This window comes from Periplaneta americana, chromosome 14 (genome assembly GCF_040183065.1).
Source record: "Periplaneta americana isolate PAMFEO1 chromosome 14, P.americana_PAMFEO1_priV1, whole genome shotgun sequence".
Taxonomy (NCBI): domain Eukaryota; kingdom Metazoa; phylum Arthropoda; class Insecta; order Blattodea; family Blattidae; genus Periplaneta; species Periplaneta americana.
In genome coordinates this window covers 107,072,597-107,094,330 of record NC_091130.1, presented here as the reverse complement: position 1 = coordinate 107,094,330, position 21,734 = coordinate 107,072,597, and the positions used below count along the sequence as shown (strand labels likewise).

The 21,734-nt window shown below is 34.7% G+C and overlaps 1 protein-coding gene across 1 annotated transcript; it reads right to left on the bottom strand.

Annotated features, from left to right (window-relative positions):
• Window positions 1-1,575: 1,575 nt before the first annotated feature.
• Window positions 1,576-21,707, bottom strand: GluRS-m (putative glutamate--tRNA ligase, mitochondrial). The gene is made up of 9 exons (XM_069845856.1): window positions 21,382-21,707; window positions 13,977-14,211; window positions 13,606-13,801; window positions 11,438-11,652; window positions 11,087-11,315; window positions 8,172-8,332; window positions 7,154-7,320; window positions 4,934-5,091; window positions 1,576-2,016 (listed from the first exon to the last, which is right to left on the bottom strand). Exons 1-9 carry the CDS (start codon window positions 21,536-21,538, stop codon window positions 1,909-1,911), a joined length of 1,626 nt encoding a protein of 541 aa, XP_069701957.1. The 5' UTR covers window positions 21,539-21,707; the 3' UTR covers window positions 1,576-1,908.
• Window positions 21,708-21,734: the final 27 nt, after the last annotated feature.

Genomic DNA, 21,734 nt, shown 5'->3' with positions numbered 1-21,734 from the left:
TATATTCACCATGTCCAAGAGTACCATCTATTTTTCTATAAATATGAATATTCAGGAATGGAAGTGAACCATCAGACCCGGACTTCCAGGTAAACTGAATATTCGAGTGAATGCTGTTGAGATGTTATATAGGACATTCCACATTAAGGAAAAAAGCATTGGTTTCATGGGCCTTGCCTAGTTCATTGTAGAAGCTGTGTGGTAGGTTGGCGTTTCTATGGCAACTGGTCATTTGATGGACTAGCCCCATATGCTCAATGCTTTTTTCTTAATGTCAAATCCTCTATAGAAACTCTTGGAGTTTATCTTGTCTATGTGACCTGATCATGAAGGTGTCATCTATGTAGCGGAAAAAATGGCTGGACATGTGGGTGGTTAAGTCTAAAGCTGATGTCCAAAATGCTGCATGTACAGTTTGGCAATAGCAGGTGACAGTGGAGAGCCCCGTGAGGATCTTGCCTCCTGTATTCGTAAGCTTTTAAGAGGACATGCAAGAACTTATAAACATATAACTTAATTTTCAGACTAGCGCACACTGACCAAAATATTAAAATGACTCTTTGGTGAAATTGGCTCAACCCTTGTATGAATAATTAAAAAATAAATAAATAAAAAAGTAAAATTCTTGGAGTTTAACAATCCTTCATGCCTAGTAGTGTTGAATTTGGTATCATTGAAAAGGTAAGCAGAAACAACAATGCATCCATGTGGAAGAGGATTGGATCAACATTATATAATCAGCAAAGAAGAAGAAACATCATTTTAAAGTAGTTTTGATGTCCAAAAATGAATTCCTGAGTACCAAGTCGTTGCAAAAAATTCTGTAACAAACAGAAAAAAGGACAGGGACATTATGTCAACTGCTTGAAGATATTTTACTCAGATTTGAAAAAGGCTTACCATTTACAATTTAAGGAACAGGAAGAACTCTATAGTCTGTAACAAACATGCAATAAGACTCCTTTCACCAGTACCGAAGACCCATGCATGAAAATAAGAAAACCGACATGGAGTCACTTCTGCCATACATGCCTTCAATGCAACTTTAAAAAGCTTTCTGTATCCTCAAACACTCAGTCACAAAACAAAATGCTTCCATGCAAGTGAAGATGAGGAATCTGATGAAATTCTTTATGATTAGAACATTTCTAGACATAAGAGATTATTTCAATAATGATAATGATGATGATATAAAAAACCTGATTTTAGATTTTTTATATGGAAATAAAACAATTGAGCCGTTCAGAGCAAAAGTGGTGTAAATCAAAATTGAGTAATGAGGTTTAAAGTAAAAATTCTGTAAAATACAGCGCAAAGTAGCAATTAATATGTTGTTCTTGCTATCCACTGACTACTAATAGTTTAAATAAATTGAATTTTAATTGCTACTTTGCGCTTACAGAATGTTTACTTTCACCCTCATTACCCATTTTTGAATTACACCACTTCTGCTCTGAACGACTCAATTGATGGAATTGGGTTTATATATGTTAATATCCCATAAGATAAATTAAACAATTTGATTGTATTGTGTGTGTTTTTAATGATAAATGCATACACTTTTTGGTCACATAACACAAACGCTTCAGAGGGAAAGTGAACTAAGTCCACATTCACTTGAATTCTACAGTATTGTTGTTTAGTCAACTGTTCGAAGACAGGTCGGAACCTCATAAGTGACACCAATAAGGCATCACTCATGAGGTAAATAAGCCAGGAGATAGTGGGGCAGGGTGGCCAAGCAACTGTATGTTGTATAAAAATATTAACAGAATACTTAAATTATACATGACACTGCTTATTGAAACAGTAGAATGATATTAAAAGTGACTCTCATGGACTTGGTTCACTTTAACTCTGAACCCTCCAGTGTTATCTTCAGAACAAAAAATTTGTGTTATAGAGGCTCTAATTATCTGCATGTAATCTTTTCAAAGTTGTAACAGCATGATCTAATCTGGCCAAGGTGCTCATTTGTCCAAGGATTTCCATCATTTCTGCAACACCAGGACCTTCCTGCGGATATAACATGAACAGTTAAAAACATTTTACAAACAATTTTAAAAGGTACTTAAATTTTTGACACTTCTCTTGAATACTTTAGTTACTTTTTTTTTTTTTTTTGTTTGTAAGATATAGTACAAAGGATTAAAATAGGACGTGAACCCAGAAACTAAGTTCCAATTGGTTGTAAATAAATGAAATGACAAGTTCAATATTTTGGTATCATGCACCACCTGTGAGCTACTTCTCTATATTCCCGTCCTTAAATTGTTCATTACAGTTTCCTGTAATCATTGCACCTATTTCATTAACAAATTACATCTTCTGCTATTTGAAGAGATTGTACCAGAACAAAAATTGAACAGCTACGTTGACGTGAAAACAAGTATGAAAGAATGAGTCGAAATGCTTGCACCAGACTACTTCGATGAGGGAACAAAAGTTTGTGTCCCACTATGGAAATTATCTTGTATATAGAGAAGTAGAATACAGCAACAAAATCTTGTAATAGTAAGATAATATTAAAAATTCTGCCATTTCATTCATTTTCTTAATTTCAGGAAGCACCTCATCCAAGTAACAAAAATTGTATCTATGCTGTAAAAAAATTCAAATAATAAGGCTCTTCTCTCTCATTTAACTGATATTATACTTCGTATTGTTTAGCTCGCAGTTTCATGAATGGTGAAATATAATGTATATGTACATTAAAGACAAAAATGCAAAATATTTAAACCTAACCATCTTCACAAACATTACTTGTATGAGGCTGACAGAAAAACATATTATTGAAACTGTTTTATATATTTTCTATAGTATTAATACTTATTTCTGTAATATTTACTCTCTCTTGAACATTTAGAATAGTGTGTCACAAGCTATATTCATTAGGAATACCAGTACAGAAAATACACAAACAATTCAATATTTCAGTATTTTGAGATTAATATTAATAATAATAATAATAATAATAATAATAATAATAATAAATGAACTGGCCCTCCTCCTAATTAGAGAGTCAGTCAAACTCTTACGGAACCACCTATATGGACTCTAATTCAGTGTACTGAAAAAATTGACACACCATTACCGGTATCATTTTTCTTTTTCTTATTAGCTTTCATTGCTTCTTTACTTGTTTGTAACTTTTCTTATTCTGTGAACTACCATTGTTTGTTTGTTTGTTTACTTGTCATTTTTTTACTCTGTTATCTTTCATCATCTATTTGTTCTTTTTTTGTTTTGTATGCTTTGTCTAATTGCAGCCTCTAATTTGAGGAAGCTCTGGTAAATAAATAAGTAATAATTTATGCAAAACATTGTTGTAACCGACAAATCAAGTACTAATAATAGCTGAATAGATATGATATGATATGATATATGATATGATATGATAAATTTCATGTCATCAATTTTAATAAAATTAATAGTGTTTCCAGTACCTACATTTTGTTTAAGTACTGTATTACCTTAGCTCGGTATTCTGTGGAAGGTGTTAATGGTATTGTGAATATAACTTTTACAGTACATCTTTATTTATTCTCGTACGTGTATTGTGCTAGTACCAGTATCTTAAGATACTAATATTTTATTAAAATATAATGTATTTTGTATTTATGTTTAATTTTCATAACCTACCAGTACTTTATTAATTATATTTAAACAACATAGTTTTTGTTCACGCAAAAAAAGAAAAAAAGCACAAACAAAACCTAAAATGAGCAGTGTTAATATGGAAGAACGATTTTTTTTAAATTAACAATTGCAGCAATAAGAATTGGCTATTACAGCTTTATTGTTTATTTAATAGACACAAAATGTGTATAAACTAGCAAATTTTGCATGCATTGTATTTATATATGTTCTAAAATGTTTAAAATGAATTATGAATTACATTTACGTGGTTTGATGCACCTTATCACTAGAGGTGTGAACATAACTATAAAATTAAGCTAGTAGAACAGTATTCTTCGATTATCACAATACTGAAAGAAATGGCTTAGTGTCTTTTAACAACAATGACTGATATATATATATATATACACACACACACACACACGCACACACACACACAATGAAACCTCTCATTTACGGACATCGAAGGCACATAACAATCTATCCGCATCTGGGAGATATCCTTTATTGGGAGGGAGGCTCCCCAATCTAACAGTAAATTTATAATACGCATTATGTATCCCTTCATGCTTTAAATGAAATGTATTACTGTAGTTTAATTCTAAATACAGTATACAGTACTACAGTAAATTCTTTGGGACTTTGAACTACAGTAGATAAGACCAAAAAACGAAAATACAGTACCACTGAGCCATGCAATTTTATTCTAGGTCTACAGTTATGCAGTACTGTAATTTACAGTTTTCAACTTAACCTTTACATTCAGGTGCGATCTCTCTCGAAACAGAACAACTGATTGAAGTGAAGAGAATAATCCTACTAACCCTATCATGTATCGAATACAATTTCACGATCGCGGAAACCTTGGACCCATCAGACAGGTTAAATTTTACTACTTTGTTTATCCATCCGCTTCCAGCTAACAAGGGGTAGCCGGCTGGGCTAGTGGTAGCCTACGAGACCCTTACATTATGTTTCATGTTAAGGAATTTCTGTACTAAATTTTTCATTCTTGTAACACATTAGATCTTCAAATCCAAGTTCTGTCCACAGTCAGGAGGTAAAGTAACCTTTGGGACTGTGAAACAGCTATTTGTGTCCGTGTCCGTGTCTGAGAGTGTCCGTAAACGAGAGTTAAATTTATCATTATTTCTATATCATTTCAGTTGGGACATAAAAATCTGTCCGTATATGAGGAGTGTCCGTATTTTGGGGGTGTCCGTAAGGAGAGGTTTCACTGTATATATATATTAGTTAATGTAATGTTAAAATTATAGGTGGATAGACTTATTACCTTCAAACCACTGACAACAGACCGCAAAAGTTTCATAAGTTCACTGAATGACAAATGTTTCTCGACTGCAAAATTCTTGAGTAATTTCTTGAGGTCTTCTCTATGGAATTCAGATTCTAATTGCCCTGAAAGGCATGATTTTACGTCTTCCAGAACACCTGCGATAAGAAATAAAGGCAAAAGTTCATATTTCATATAATCCCAATTAATAACTCCAGCACAGAATAGATGTGTTCAGTGAGGATTTCACAGAAGAATATTTCCTTTGAAAGACGGTCTATGTAGTTTTCTTTCATGTCCATTACTAGTGCTGCAAACTGTGCTAATTCATTTCCTAGGGACAGTTCGAGATCATTATCGTACATTCAGTGAGATTGACAGCTGTAGAAAATATCTCAGAGTGACTTAAAACATCAAGCTGGACAAGAGGGAAGATGGGAATATCAGGTGAAACAGGATGTGAAAAGAAGAGGAAAATCATGATGGAAGTAATGAACGAGAATATGTGGAATAATCGGGAAAACTGGAGGCTAGACCCCCATAATCGGAGACATGAGAATGGACAATGATGAAACAACTATCCTGTTAATATTTTATAGCGCCCAGTAACAAAAAGGTATACAGGTTGCACGAAATTAAAGAAATTCACAGCTGCAGGACTCGCATTGGCTGCTGCCACATGGTGCACAAGTGAAAGACAGAGACAGCAGATACGTGGGACAAAGACAAAATGTCAGCTACAGTGGGAGTGACCTATTTCATCATTGTGTATTATGTTTAAATATTCTTATTGAAGTTATTTTATGCCAATTTTTGCTGTTTCTTCACTTCAAAAATCAGTACATTTTGGAGTCACTAACATGCGAAATAAAGTGATAGATATGGCAATAGCAAATCCAGTGTAGCCTTACTTACATATGTCTTTTAAGGAACCTGCAAGTTCATTGCCCTCCTCACATAAGCCCGCCATCGGTCCCTATCCTGTGCAAGATTATTCCAGTCTCTATCATCATATCCCACCTCCCTCAAATCCATTTTTATATTATCCTCCAATCTACGTCCCGGCCTCTCCCAAAGGTCTTTTTCCCTCCAGTCTCTCAACTAACATACTATATGCATTTCTGGCTGGATTCGTCCATACCTGCTACATGCCCTGCCCATCTCAAACGTCTGGATTTAATGTTCCTAATTATATGTTAGGTTAAGAATACAACGTGTGCAGTTCTGCATTGTGTAACTTTCTTCATTCTCCTGTAACTTCATCCCTCTTAGCCCCAAGGTTCCTAAGAACCTTATTCTCAAACATCCTTAATCTCTGTTTCTCTCTCAAAGTGAGAGTCCAAGTTTCACAACCATATAGAACAACCAGTAATATAAGTTTTATAAATTCTAACTTTCAGATTTTTTGACAGCAGACTAGATGACAAAAGCTTCTCAACCAAATAATAACACGCATTTCCCATATTTATTCTGCGTTTAATTTCCTCCTGAGTGTCATTTATATTTGTTACTGTTGCTCCAAGATATTTGAATTTTTCCACCTCTTCAAAGAATAAATCTCCAATTTTTACGTTTTCATTTCGTACAATATTCTGGTCACGAGATATAATCATATACTTTGTCTTTTTGGGATTTACTTCCAAACCTATCGCTTTACTTGCTTCAAGTAAAATTTCCGTGTTTTCCCTAATCGTTTGTGGATTTTCTCCTAACATATTCACGTCATCCGCACAGACAAGAAGCTGTAGACACAGTTCGGAAAAAAAGTGAGGACCTTTTCTTTTGGCGATGAACCTTCCATATTGTGAATTATTACAGTCAACTGATCAATATGAGCCTCATCAGAGTCGAACAAACTGTAACAGAGTAGTACACTATTTGGACTTTGGTTTGTCACTTATCTCATTTTGTTAACTTTCGTTCATGAGGTTCATAATTCCTTCATATACCAAAGACGAGAGATAATTGGTATGTTCACCTATCAGTTCCATAATGTCAAGAAACAGACAATTAGCGTTAATGGTTTCTTTCCTGAGGAGGTGCGTAGAGGCCCCTGTCTGATCATCCCCCACCCCTTAAATTTCGCTCTACCTAAAGTAGTTTTAAGCTGAGCGGATACATACTTCTGATATGTTAACTGATAAAACAAACTGAAATAAATATTTTATAACTAACTAGAATTCACTTCTTGTACAAGAGACAGTATAACAGTTATCATACCTATATTGGAACTCGAAATGTTTTGGAGTGTGTTTTGTGATGGGATAATCCATAAGAATGCAAAATTGCTGTCCACAAGATCAGCCAACTTGTTGATACGATCTTGACTCCACAGCAACACGGACATAATGTGGTCATCATCCAGTAGTAAGCGTTGGCTTTCTAATCTGTAGATATGTAAAATAGTGAGAAAACATTATTAATCATGAGGTAATAATTTTTTTTTTATCCAATGCCACCAGGTTGTCTTTTCGACATTTCTGGTTTCTCTCCTGGCCGTGGCTTAATTGTAACCCACTTCTGAGGTTGGGGCACCTGGAAGGCAGAGTTACATTACCCCGATGATGTGATAGGATGATTATGATAATGTGGTGCCAGGAGAGGTCTTAAATCTAAACTTAACCTAAATTCCAGACCATGGGCGAACACAGGAATAATCCCCTTTAAGGAAAAATTCCTGTGCTCTAACCGGGAATCGAACCCGGGACCTCATGAACTATAGCCAGAAGCTCTGACCACTAGACCATGAGGCTGGTCTGAGGTAATAAAATAAGCTACATAACAGTTTTGTACCTCTGATAAGAGGTTCTGGCTGATAGGTATACTGTATCTATTATCAGGCAGTACATCTCAGCTGACGATATGTGTCAGAGAAAGAACAATTTTGTTTATATATTTGAAGTTTGATTAGTGTAATATGTAGCTAATCAGCGATGTATGCAATGGAAGGGGAAAGGAACTGGCTACCCTATTCCATTATCTCCTGTCCTAGTTCCCTCATAAGTGGGGCCATGTTGGTATCACTTGTGACGTTTAGACCTGTCTTCAGATAGTGGACTAAACAACTGTTACTATGAGTAGATATAATTAAAATTTTTTGGGTAGGCTAAGCCTAAAAAACCTCTTAAGAGCTTCGCCACTGGTCTCTAGTGTAGAAAGTAGTAGAAACTATGCAATTAAGGTAAACATATTTTATTTCCCTGATTGCTTGGCAAATTTTTAACTTTTAAGCACTCACCTGTCCTTGTAAGTTCTTGAAACAAGATCTTTAACTTCCTGAATAAGGACTATGGATCCCTCTTCTTCTGTGAGCTTTTGTCGAATCACCAGACTGTTAAATTCTGGAAGTTTGTCTTGCGATAATCGACATGAACTCGGTTTGATGCGGCTTAATTCAAACTTTAAAGAAAAATAAACTGTCATTACCTTAGGTACTTGCTTATACTTCGTCATGCATAAAATGTGCTCATGGTCTGTATCAATATTGATGTACATTTCAATTCACTTTCAGTGATATAAAAAGTGTGAGAAATTGGAATATTGTCAACTGTAGGTGCTAACCTCCATAATTAAACATCTGTTGTATTTTTGTGACCTATAGACTCTAGTCATGGTGTAACCCATTTGATTATCAGTTAGTAGCATGATGCTATAGGAGATGACAATACTAGTGTACTGTATCTCATGAGTACAAAATTTCAGGCAAATGAATGGATGCGTTGATGTTTTACATTCTTTTATTTGGAGTTGTGTACTTGGTGTGTGGCGATTTTGCGATGGATCTGAGAAAAGGACAGCGTGTGTGCATCAAGTTTAGTGGAAATCTAGAAAAACATGCATCAGAAACATTTGCGAGCGTTTGGGAATGAAAGCGTGAACCGTACATGGGTATTTGAATGGCATACTCTGTTCATTGCTGTCTAACATCTGTTGATAACGATGAACACACACATGAAGACCCATCAGCTACACAATGCCCGACACTGTTGCCAAAGTTCTCCAGCTCATTCATGAGGATTGATGCTGAACCATTCATTACCTTGTTGATGAACTAAGAATTGGTTATGGGACATGCCAACAGATTCTGAATAATGAACTGGGCATGCATTGTTTCGCAGCAAAATTTGTATTAAGAATCCTGAGAGCTGATCAGAAGAGCATTATGTTGATGTCCGCAACGAGCTTCTGCAGGCCACCTCTGACAATCCAACCTTCTTGTCCAGGGTTAACACAGGTAATGAGAATTGGATTTACGTTTATGACCTTGAGATAAAGCAACAGCCCTCCCAGTGGAAAAGTCCACTTTCACCAAGACCAAAAAAGGCGAGGCAGGTGAAGAAAAACGTGAATAGCATGCTCATAATTTTCTTTGATATCAGGGGGATTGTGTACAAAGAATTCGTCCCACCAGGGCAAACAGTAAATTTCACCTACTATTGTGATTTTGTGGTGTGTCACATTTTTTGTTCATCACGAACTTTCTCACAAAAAGCAACATTAATGTTCCCGACCCACCCTACTCGCCTGACTTGGCTCCGTGACTTTTCTCTGTGCCCCAGAATGAAGATTAAGTTGAAAGGCCTCAGATTTAACACGTTAGAGATGATTCAAGCAGAAACACTGGACACCCTCAGAGAAAACGACTTTCAGGACGCATTTTAAAAAATGGCAGAATTGCTGGGACTGGTGTTTACATGCGGAAGGGAACTTCTTCGAAAGTGGTGGCGGCCACTAGACTCAAGGTGAGTTTCTGACCATGTGGCAGCACCAGTTCCCAAAATTTTGGATACCACCTTGTATTAAACTTGAAATATGAGTTATAAGTAGACCTAGGATTTGCATGAAAATGTATGTTTTACTGATACATCATATTGAAGAGGTACTTACGTATCTTTGCATTTCGAATGAAGAATATTCGAATATGACCAATTTTATTTTGCATATTGTGCACACTTCAATAGTTTTTGTGAAAAATGCATATTTTAATTTAATATTGCCTATAATTGCCTGTTTATCATTTTCACGTTTTCCACATATTTTTATGATGAAACTTAAAAAATTTTCTTGAAGTGAGAGGGGTGACTGTCACAGTTATGCTCAAGGAATTTGTGACTCACGAGAATGGCCAAACATTCCAATATGCTTGGTTGGTTTGAGCTAGCCCCCAAGAAGAAGAAGAAGCAAACAGCTTATTCACAGTTCAGAACTGGACGAATATAGATAGTCAGCTCTTAAGTTTCAGCGAATACCTATACAGAGCAGGATGCTGGTTTATCTGGTCTAATAAAGAGCCTGGAATTCCTAGTAGCATACTACTCATTCCTGCCTAAAGTCATTGAAAAACTGGAGACCAGAGGTCTACTCCTCCTTGCCTCTTTGATAGTAGTTGAAGATTTAGAAGACAGACTGAAAGGAGCATAGAGATATTCTCTGAAAAATTCATCACAATGTGCTAGAAAAATAGTGGTCTAAGTCATTTGCTGAAAGTGGCATCTGTGTTGAAGGGGCAGATGAACTCTGGGGTAAGTATTTAAGTTTGCCCAGTTATATTCTGTGATGTTGAACATTCATTTTCAGCATATAGGTTTGCATTAACTGAAAAAAAAATGTATTCCTTTACAAAATAAACCTAAAAAAAACCTTTATTGCTATTTAAACTATGGGAAAAGCAGTTGCATTAATACAAATGAAATTATTTGATGTTTATCAGAATTTTTTAAAATAATTGATTAAATGACGATCTTACTCGTGTTAATTGTGTAAGCATGTGCGGCTTACAGCTGTTTCAGTGCTTACACAATTAACACGAGTAAGATCGCCATTTAATCAATTATTTATATTCAAGTGTTAAAAGTAGTGTACGAAAGATTCAACATGAATTTTTTTAAAGTAACAGTAGAATTAGAAGTTATCTGAATCTCTCATTAAAGAGTTCCATAGTCAACTTATTTTTTAATTTTTAAGTGTGTATTTCTAAGACTTTTAGTGCATAGTTGTATGCATATTTTGGCAGTTTTTAGTGCATATTAATCCTTGGTCTAATTATAAGAATAAACTGTTTTGAAAAATTTAATTTTCGACCTCCATAGCAACAGTACACTGCTAGTGAAGTTTAGGTCTTACTGGTTAAGCAATATTATTTTAAATACTGACTTGTTTAGTTAATTCCTGAAGTGTATATATTCTGGGTTTTGCTGGTTCTATATCTTTAATGAAACCACCTCCAGCATCTGTAACGAAGTTGAGTAAAGCTTCAGGAAAGATGCCTTCCTTGTAGAAGTTTTCTATTGTAATATCACCTTGCCTTTTAGACAGTTTTGTGCCATCTGCATTCAAAATGAGAGGGAGATGAGCATAGAGCGGAGGTTTCCAACCAAATGCTCTGAAAAATATGAGAAACAAGTGATTACGAAATCTGTATTAACAGTAAATTCAACAAACTGGTATTCTCTGATATTGCTAGTTTCCAGCAGCAAAGTATATTCAGACAATAACATTGATTACCTGTAGAGTAAAATATGTTTTGTTGTTGAAATTTGCCATTCTACTCCACGCAGTACATGGGATATGTCCATAAAGTGATCATCAACAACATTTGCCAAGTGGTATGTAGGGTATCCGTCAGACTTCATGATAACAGGGTCACCTTCATTTTGTCCTATGTTGTAGCTTATTTTACCATAAACTAAGTCTTCAAACGTCTCTTCATTTGATGACAGCTGAAAATAAATGAAATCAGCTATTTTGTGGTTAGCTTCTTATGAAACGATAAAGATATTTGCTTACACATCATGGAGATATAAGCAAGAGAAGTTAAGTTTCTATGCCATCTTGACCTCCAGCACTAGGAAGTGATGTGGCCATCACAACACTTCAATTGCCTTTTACCCGTGTGTAAGACTCTGCATTCAATTTTATAACGACCTAAGCTCTTACTATAAAACACTATCAAGAAATGATGAGGGATCGATAGAACAGAGAAAAATTCTCTCCAGCACTGGGACTCGAACCCGGGTTTTCAGTTCTATGTGCTGATGCTTTATCCACTAAGCCACACTGGATTCCTGTTCCGATGCTGGATCAAATCCCCTCAGTTTTAAGTTCTACCTCTCAGTTTTCCCTTTGGTGGCCTACCCTCATGTACTGTGTCACAGAATAAGTAACAGCAACACAATGTCCAATGCACTATGTACAGAGGTCAGAGGTCTGCATCGGACGTTTTTGCTCGAGCACCAAGTAGTTCATAGTATAATCCGATAGGTAGTGCACATGCATGATGGGTAAAATGGTCGCGAGCAATAAATCCTCGAAGGGTATAAGCCGAGCGTTAGACATTCGTTCTTGTTACAATGATGAACTGTGTAGTAATATCATAGATATTTATCATTTCAAAACTTTGCAGTGTTTAACTAACCTCTCCATAGTACAACTACAAAACTTGCTTTAAAATGTAATATAAATGTTGTAGGTAAATGGTTTTTTTTTTTCCTCCCACACAGGAGTGATTTTGTTTTTGCCATATCTGATAGATGTTATTGGATGTAAATGTAATTATTATAAACGGAGAACATAATCACGATAATGCAAGAAATGTATCAAGTTTTCTAGTAGTAATAATAATAATAATAATAATAATAATAATAATAATAATAATAACAATAATAATAATAATAATCTCTAATAATTAGCGTATCTATCTTTGCGTCTGTAACAGTTGTGCAGCATGATTATTCGTTTTATTATATTTTCTGTGACATTATCTCTGTACTAATATTATTAATTTACTGCTAAATAATAATATTTTGTAAAACGTTTCTACATTGTCGCAATATATAGGCGGAACACTATGTATGGACCTATTATATTATATATGTGGTAAATAAAATATTGAATAATTATTAATTAGGAATAATAACTGTATATCGAAGTTTTTCATACGATTTTATTTATAACTTCATGTTACTGTTTTGATACGTTCCATTAGACGTTTGTCACAAACGCAGAAAATAAAGCCTTATTTTTACCGTGTGAGCAAAACATATGTGTATCTTATCTGTCGCCTTCCATACAAGATAAGACATGTCGGTGAGATGACCTTGTACTATGCTTCTATTTATTACGAGCGTATCACGACCGATCTTATCTCACTCGAGCGTGCGACATTCGACTGAGTTCAAGCGAGCGATTTAACTCCAATGCAGCACTCTGACAGAGGTGCACCCATTGCAAGTGACTAAGTGGCCAGGAACCGATGGGGTGAGGACCGTCTTGAATCACTAAGTGATTACTTACGCATATCATATTATTCTGATGTACCAAAATACATATGATATTTCCGTGCAGGAATTCTGCGTTACCATATGATGAAAGATCGACAGAACAGAGAAAAGGGAAAACAAAGGTAGAACTTAAAAATTGAGGGGATTCGATCCGGCATCAGAACTGGAATCTGGTATGACTTAGTGGATAAAGCATCAGCACGTAGAGCTGAAAAACCCAGGTTTGAGTCCCAGTGCTGGAGAGAATTTGTCTCTGTTCCACCTATTCTTCACCATACTAAATGCTTGAGATAAGACTTCAAAATAGCCTACTTATAACTGATGTTTCTTACAATTTCTTTTAACGTGAACTTTTCTCTTTTTTGATTACCGGTATTACTTATTGTTACTTACTTTGAAACGAATGCAGTACTGATCTCCTTTAGCCAGACGTTCTCTGACTTCTGCCTTTGATAAATGACGGCATTTGTTATCGTAACGGGGAACTTGTCCTGCTCTTAGAGTTTCTCGCCTCAGTAAGTTCAAACGATGGTCAGTACAAAAACAATAATAAGCTGCTTCTGTCTCCAGAATAGATTTGACTTGTTCTCTGGATTGAGGAAGAACATGAAAAACTCGTAAAAAGTGTAAGGCAAAGTAAGTGAGTTGCTATTTCTTTCATCATTTGTAATAGATATTTCACAATAAGTAGAAATACACCAGTTTTGCTTGTTTATAAACTATGTAAATAAATATTATTAAAACAATGTTTTGAAATAGTCTACCTGTATAAAGATAGACGTTCTGATTGTTTATAGGGCCCATAATTACCACCCAATGTTGGGCTCTCGTCTGGTGTAAGTCCTATCCATTGTAGATCTCTTTCCAGTTTATCCACAGCACCAGCAATGAGTCTGCTTTGATCAGTGTCTTCTATTCGCAATATAAATTTTCCATTGTGAGACTTTGCAAACAGATAATTGTACAATGCTGTTCTTAGTCCTCCAAGATGCAAATGACCTGAAATTGAGATAACTTTATCTTAGTATCATTACTAACATACACTACACCATCACAAAGCAAATGTTATAAAATGCAAATTATGCAATCCATTGTGCTGCATTTTCCTCATTACTATAATGGATTATTTTGTTGTGTAGCCTAATTTAAATATTTCTGTTGTCCAGAGTTAAATGTACAAGTTATTTACCATCTCATTTTATCGTTGGAAGAAAATAAAAAACATATGGTAGGTCTACCAGTAATGCATGAAATGACGGTTCATAATAGGCTTGAAATATTCCAGTTTATTAGTTCCTATTATTTCGTTACCGAAATGTTAAATACGTATTTTTATTTTGCCTCACAGAGTTTTGAAACTGATTTAGGTCTAAATGATTAATTGACTGTATTTCTAAAGTCTTTGATTAAGGAAAATTATTTGAATGCAATGAAGATAAGTGTTATTTCTTGAATTTGTACTCAAATATTATAAATTAAAAACAGAAAGATAATAGGCCTGACGTTCACTTGTGTTTTTCTCACCAGAAAAATTTTGGTTTTATTTCTACCCCTCTCTCCTCTTTAACTTAACTCTCAACTGGTACATTACAAAAAATCACATAACTGGTACAGTGATGTCTGTAAGACTGTTATATGTTAACAACAATATACTCATAATTTAACAATATGAAATAGCCTCAACTATTACATTGTATTAATATTATAAACACAATATATTGAAAAAACTGAACAATGTTAAGCTTATATGAAAAATTGTTTTTCATTCTTTAAACACTTGGTCTCTTTTGAATAACTTAAACACAATCAATCATTTTCAGTGCAAATTCTGCATGCTCTTTTTGAAAACTGAAGACAAATTGGACGTTGGCACTTGTAGCAAGAATATTTTGTTTTCTTCTTTGATTTTGTGGGGCACAACACACTCACCACCCGATTTACAAATTTGTGTGAAAATAAGTAATCCCACAAATGCTTTCATCTCAGTAGCATTGAGTGCCTGTATCAATGACAATGTTGGTTGCATGTATCAATGATAATATCTTATCTTGATATTTTTCCCGCACTGCTAGAATTTTTACATTTGTCCATGTTACTAGAATATCAATTATTTCGTTCATGAACAATAAACCTCATAAATCTTGTAGTTTTGGATTGTTACTAAGAGCTTTAGCTGGTTGCCACAAACCTGGAAGTTGTAAGATAATATTATGACCTCTGGTTCGAACATTCTTTGGTGGTGGGATTTTGTTCCATTTAAAACCGTTCTTTCCACAGAATGGAGAGCTAACATTTTATCCTAGATTTTCCAACCCAATTTCCGCCTCATCACTATCACTCGCTTCCAATTCTGAATCAGAACTACTGGGACTTATGGTCACTTTCAATCACAAATGTGGTATCTATTATTTCGTCATCACTGTCAAAAATGTCACAGTCCCCTGAATCTTATATTGTCTGGTTAACAAATTCACCAACTCTGGGATCGTCTGCTTCCATATAAGATGGATGCATCTATTCTGACATTTACTATAAATAAATAAATAGATAAATATTAACAAAATCAACTGTGAATACTGCAGCCACCATCCCAAAACAATATTGCGGGAAGGAAATTGGTGTATGTAAGCAAGATATTTACCCAATTCGGAAAAAAAAAAAAAAAAAAAGCAAATTAATAATTCTCTCTATGGCAGGAACTAAAAGACTGCAATAAATCAAGTATTATAAAGTGATAGTCCTACTGGGAAAGTTCACCTATTGTTGAATTTTGAATTTCGTGGAGTTCTAATCATTATTACATGTGTTTCAATCGTAAAAACTTATACCTAAACTAATTCCACACAAATTCAACTTCGATATCCTCCCACATCACACAAGGGACTGATGTCTGATTTGCATTGTGTTATTTCACGAACAAATCGAATGAAAGTGAGAGATGGAACGACTTTATAAATAAATTAATCACTGATGATATGTGGATTAATACAGTGGCGAAGGGTCTGGGAGGGGGGAGGGGGGAGATTTCTCGAATTCCAGGATTGCTTTAAAAATGACCTCAAACCAGGGTATTCATATCAGTGCTCTTTAGAAACTTAAGAAAAGCTGCTGGAAGATGTATTCGTGTAATTTAATCAGTGAGTAATTATTACTTGTATGTACTAAATTTAGACAATTTATGTAAAAAGGGCACTTAACACCAGCTTCATATGACAATTTTACACAGAAGAAAGCTCCGGCGTGGCTCAGTCGGTTAAGATGCTTGCCTGTCGATCTGAAGTTGTGCTCGGGCGCGGGTTTGATCCCAGCTTGGGCTGATTACCTGGTTGGGTTTTTTCCGAGGTTTTCCCCAAGTGTAAGGTGAATGCCAAGTAATCTATGGCGAATCCTCGGCCTCATCTCGCCAAATACTATCCTGCTATCACCAATCTCATCGATGCTAAATAACCTCATAGTTGATACAGTGTCATTAAATAAGAATAGTTCATATTCATCATGTTTTGTAAAAAAATATATTATCATTTTTAAGTTAATATCTATGTTACAGTCAGAACGTGAAATCCATCAAAACCCAAATTTACTAGGAAATTCTAATTCTGACAAAGCTCTTTAGGAAATTCTAGTTTTCACTAATGCAATTCAGTTACTTCTAGAAATAACTTAGTATTACTAACAAGACTTTAGAGAATTCTGGTATTGATTAATAAAAATTGTTTTGTTTCTCTAGTACTTGTACATAAACATTATTATTACTATTGTTATTATCAGGGAAAGGATTTATATGTAAATACATATTTACTTATAAAGCTAATATAATTTATATTTTGCATTATCTTTATGTTTCACAATGTGTAGGGTTGAAAAATCCTACTTTTATTTTCCATATTTTTCCATATTTTAGAGTTTAGTACATATTTTCGTTAATTTCCATATATTTTCCATATTTCATATAAAACAGTCCATATTATATTAGGTTTAACAATAAAACAAAACAAAATTCCATTAACTTTTAAAAATACATTTCAACAATAGGGATTTAAACACATGTTCAGTAATCCCTTTAACATCAGAGTTATTTGAAAATTAGCAGTCCTATCAACAATGGGAAAGTAAGTTACAAAACTGTATTAATTTAATTTAAAATTTTTAACAGACTTCAGTTGTGCAGCTCAACAGTTAAATGCCAGTCAGAGTACACATAGGTTCAGTTTTGTAAATCATACTATAAAGACGGTAAATATGCCAAAAGTACGTCATTCAGTCAATTTAAAATCAAAACTAACAAGTTACATTTCAGAATTTAAAGAAGATGGTTTATCAACTGACAATAAAATATTATTTTGTAATTTGTGTCAGTGTGCAGTATCATCTACACAAAAGTTCCTGGTGCAACAACACATTACAACTAGTAAACATCAGGCCAACAAACAACTAAATTCCAAGCAGAGACAATTGTTTTTAACACAACCAACAACATCGAATGTAAGATCTGAGTTTAACATCGACCTGTGCCGTTCTCTCATCTCTGCTGATATTCCTCTCTACAAACTAAAGAATAAGGTCTTCAGGGAATTCCTTGAAAAATATACTCAACATACAATCCCGGATGAGTCAACACTTAGGAAGACGTATGCTCCATCCATCTACGATGAGACAATACAGAAGATAAGAGATGAAATTAAAGATAGTTCAATTTGGGTTTCCATTGATGAGACTCCCGACAAAGAAGGTAGACTTGTTGGTAATGTAGTTATCGGTTTGTTAAGTGAACAATATTCTGAACGAATTCTTTTACATTGTGATGTTCTAGAAAAGTGCAATAACAAAACTATAGTTAAACTGTTCAACGAAGCTATGGGTATCCTGTGGCCAAAGGGTATTATGTACGATAATGTGTTATTCTTTATTAGCGATGCTGCCCCTTATATGGTCAAAGCTGGACAAGCATTATCTGTTGTATATCCTAAATTGACTCATTTTACTTGTGTGGCGCATGCATTTCATCGTGTGGCAGAAGTGGTCAGAGACAATTTCCCTAAAGTAGATTTGTTGATTTCATCAGTGAAAAAAGTATTTCTCAAAGCTCCCAGTAGAGTTAACGTGTTGAAAGAAATGTACCCTGAAATTCCATTGCCACCAAAGCCAATTTTAACTAGATGGGGTACATGGCTAGAAGCAGTTGAATATTATGCCGAACATATAGACTCTATTAACAATGTTCTCCTTGCATTGGACTCTGAAGATGCAGTCTCAATTGATACTGCGAAAACAGTTACCTGTGACATAAGTGTGAAGAATGACTTAGCTCACATTCAGCATACATTTTCATGCATCATAAAAACGCTCAAAAGTCTCCAAAATAGGCACCTTTCACTATCTGAAAGTTTTGAAATTATAAATAGTACTGTGGAACAACTGAATCGTGGTAGAGGTAAAGTTGCAGATGCAGTAAGAGCTAAGGTGGACACTGTACTTTCAAAAAACCCTGGATATGAAGAACTACAAAAGGTTGTTGCTGTGATGAGTGGTGAATCAACAGTGAAGATTAACTTGGACTTATCCCCAGCAGACATTGTGAAATTGAATTATGTACCAGTTACTTCTTGTGACGTCGAACGCTCTTTTAGTCAGTATAAATCTATCCTCAGAGACAATAGAAGAAGATTCACTTTTCAGCACTTGAAAGAAATGTTTGTAACCTATTGTTATGGTAACAGACAATAAAAATTGTGTTTTGTTGAAACTACATTGGAAGATAAGGTACGTCCATTATATTTTTTGTTTAGTTTGATTAAAATGTACCAATATTTAACGTACATAGTCATTTTTTTATAATTTTAAGTCCATATTTAATTCCATATTTTGGTAAAAATCCATATTTAATTCCATATTTTGGTAAAAATAACTACATATATATTTACATATTTCATATATTTTTAGTCCATATAAATCCGTTCCCTGGTTATTATTGTTAAGACACAAAGGAGTTTTATTATACGAATAATTATGTTATACTTAGAGCTTAATATTTTTATCTCACAAGTTACTTGTTGCAACAAGGCATGCTATTGTGACATTTAGAGCTGCAGAGAGGTCCCTTTTCACACACAAGCACCACTTTGAAACACAATTCTCTTTCCAACACAACAGGCGAGCCCTTGTCCACTTCCTATGGCTTCTATCTTTGCTGCAGTCCCCAACGAAATTTCTGCATCTGGCACCTCTTCTCGTGTAAAGAAAATTTGAAAGATATAATAATGATGATAATGATGATGATGATGATGACCGGGTGTTGATGAAATTAACGACAGTATCAGCTTTTAAAGTTCAATGAATCTATCTGCAATATTGTCTAGTCAAAATTCTATCCTTTGTTCCAATTCTGTACACGCCATCGTCATTTCTCTCAAACAAGACTTCCATGAGGTTTCACAAATCAGCCTTTTCGCTGTCGACATTCGGAATATGTATTATGATGTTACCTCCTATATCAATTGGAGGCTGCATTGCATCGAAAATCAGCTTCATTCTTTTCGCCTGTTTTTTTTTTTTTTTTTTTTTTTTTTTTTTTCCTTGGGCTTCCTTTCTGGCTATGGAGATGTTTGACGATGTACTAACTAGCATCACTTCTTCTCTTCTTCTTCCGTTTATTCCTATTCTGCATTAATCTGTTCAATTATTGTTTCAAGTTCATCCATAGGCCTACATTTTTAATAACAACAGGTGGCAAAGATGATGTGGTAAATCAAACTCTTGGTTCAATTTAATTGATGATAAGGTTGTCTTTCATCCATGAAGCCAACATATTTTTTATATGCTGGTTAGCTCCTTCAACAGAACCCTGACTCTGGCTGTCATGTGGTATTTCATGAACAATTTTTAACCCTGGCCAGTATATAAATAACTCGTTTATAACAGGACTTACCAACTCTCTTTCATTATCTAAGTGTAAGAATCAGAGTATTCCAAATGTCAAGAAAATACCAATTATTTGAAAGTCAACTTCTTCAGCTCTCTTGCTATGATGTGCTGGCAGTAAAACAAATTTGGTAAGATGGTTTTGGTAAACGTAATGTACTTAAACTCTTGGTCAGCTTGAGACTGCATGTCAATTGTAGGTCTACCTAGCAGCAGCTGTTCATTTCAGAGTCCAGAATGAGCTTAGAAACAATGCCTTTTTTTCTTTTTGCCATGTTTCATATTCAATAAAAAATGTTTATCAGTTCAACGGTTATATTGTCATATTTCGTTGATATTTCCATCTTCAGCCTGTCTCTACCTCCATACCCTGTAGCTACATGTGAGGGTCACACCTGTGGAGTATCAGTTAGCGCGTCTGACAATGAAAGGCCTGGGTTCGAACCCCAGTCAGGGCAAGTTTCCTGGTTGAGGTTTTTTTCCGGGGTTTTCCCTCAATTTAATATGAGCGAATGCTGAGTAACTATCGGTGCTGGACCCTGGACTCATTTCACTGGCATTATCACCTTCATTTCATTCAGGCGGTAAATAACCTGAGGTCTTGATACAGCGTCGTAAAATAACCCACCAAAAAAAAAAGCACCTTGTATTCCTGTGCTAAATGATCGTATTTGAACTATTTCATTACTGTCTTCATAGTTTCATCTGGCATTTTATGAAGTTGTTATGACTGAAATAACTATGGTATTGTTAGTTGTTTTCATTTATAATAGTATGCCATGACTGACTGAATATAAAGGACTTGCGCTTAGAGGGGTGGAGGGCGTGGTTTGGGATGGACCACAAGCCAAAAGTCGTATTGAAAATGTTGCTTTGATTATAATTATCCCGTACGAAGTGTTGTGTACTATATGAAACTGGTAACCTATTAAGTAGGGCTATGCAACTTTCGCAGTGATCATATCGTGTCTCTAGAGTGATCTGTGCCCTGTGGTTGATGTTATTTTCAATTATTGGTGTACCTTTTCTCTTCCGTGTGTGGTGTGGGAGGTTATGTGTTTGATGTCATTTTCTCTCTATTGGTGTGGGAGGATATCGAAGTTTTACCTTCTACACATATTAGAAGTTAACTATTTTCTGCTTTATCTCATAAAATTTTAACGCAAAATTGAGTTTTACCGACTAGATAATAGGATTTAAATAAATATCTGGTTATTGTATTACGGACTTGTATTATTCAGGATATCGTACCTGTTGGACTTGGTGCAAATCTAACTCTTACTGCATCGAATTCTCGAGATGTTTTTGTAAATTGCCGTTTACACAATGTCGTAAATGGAAAAATGTGAATGAACCTTATTTTAGAATATATACACGAATTTGCCATCTTTAACCTGGACTCCAACATAACCTCAAAATAATTAAATTATCATGCCAATTTAATTGTAAACTTTGTGGAATAAAAAGAGTTTGGAAACTAAATAGCGTGCATAAGAAAGAAATTCACTTCACGGATCACATATAAAACCATATTCATATCGTGTATTATAAATGTCAAAAGAGGGATTTTCTGAAAAACATACTAATACAAGGTATATATATTC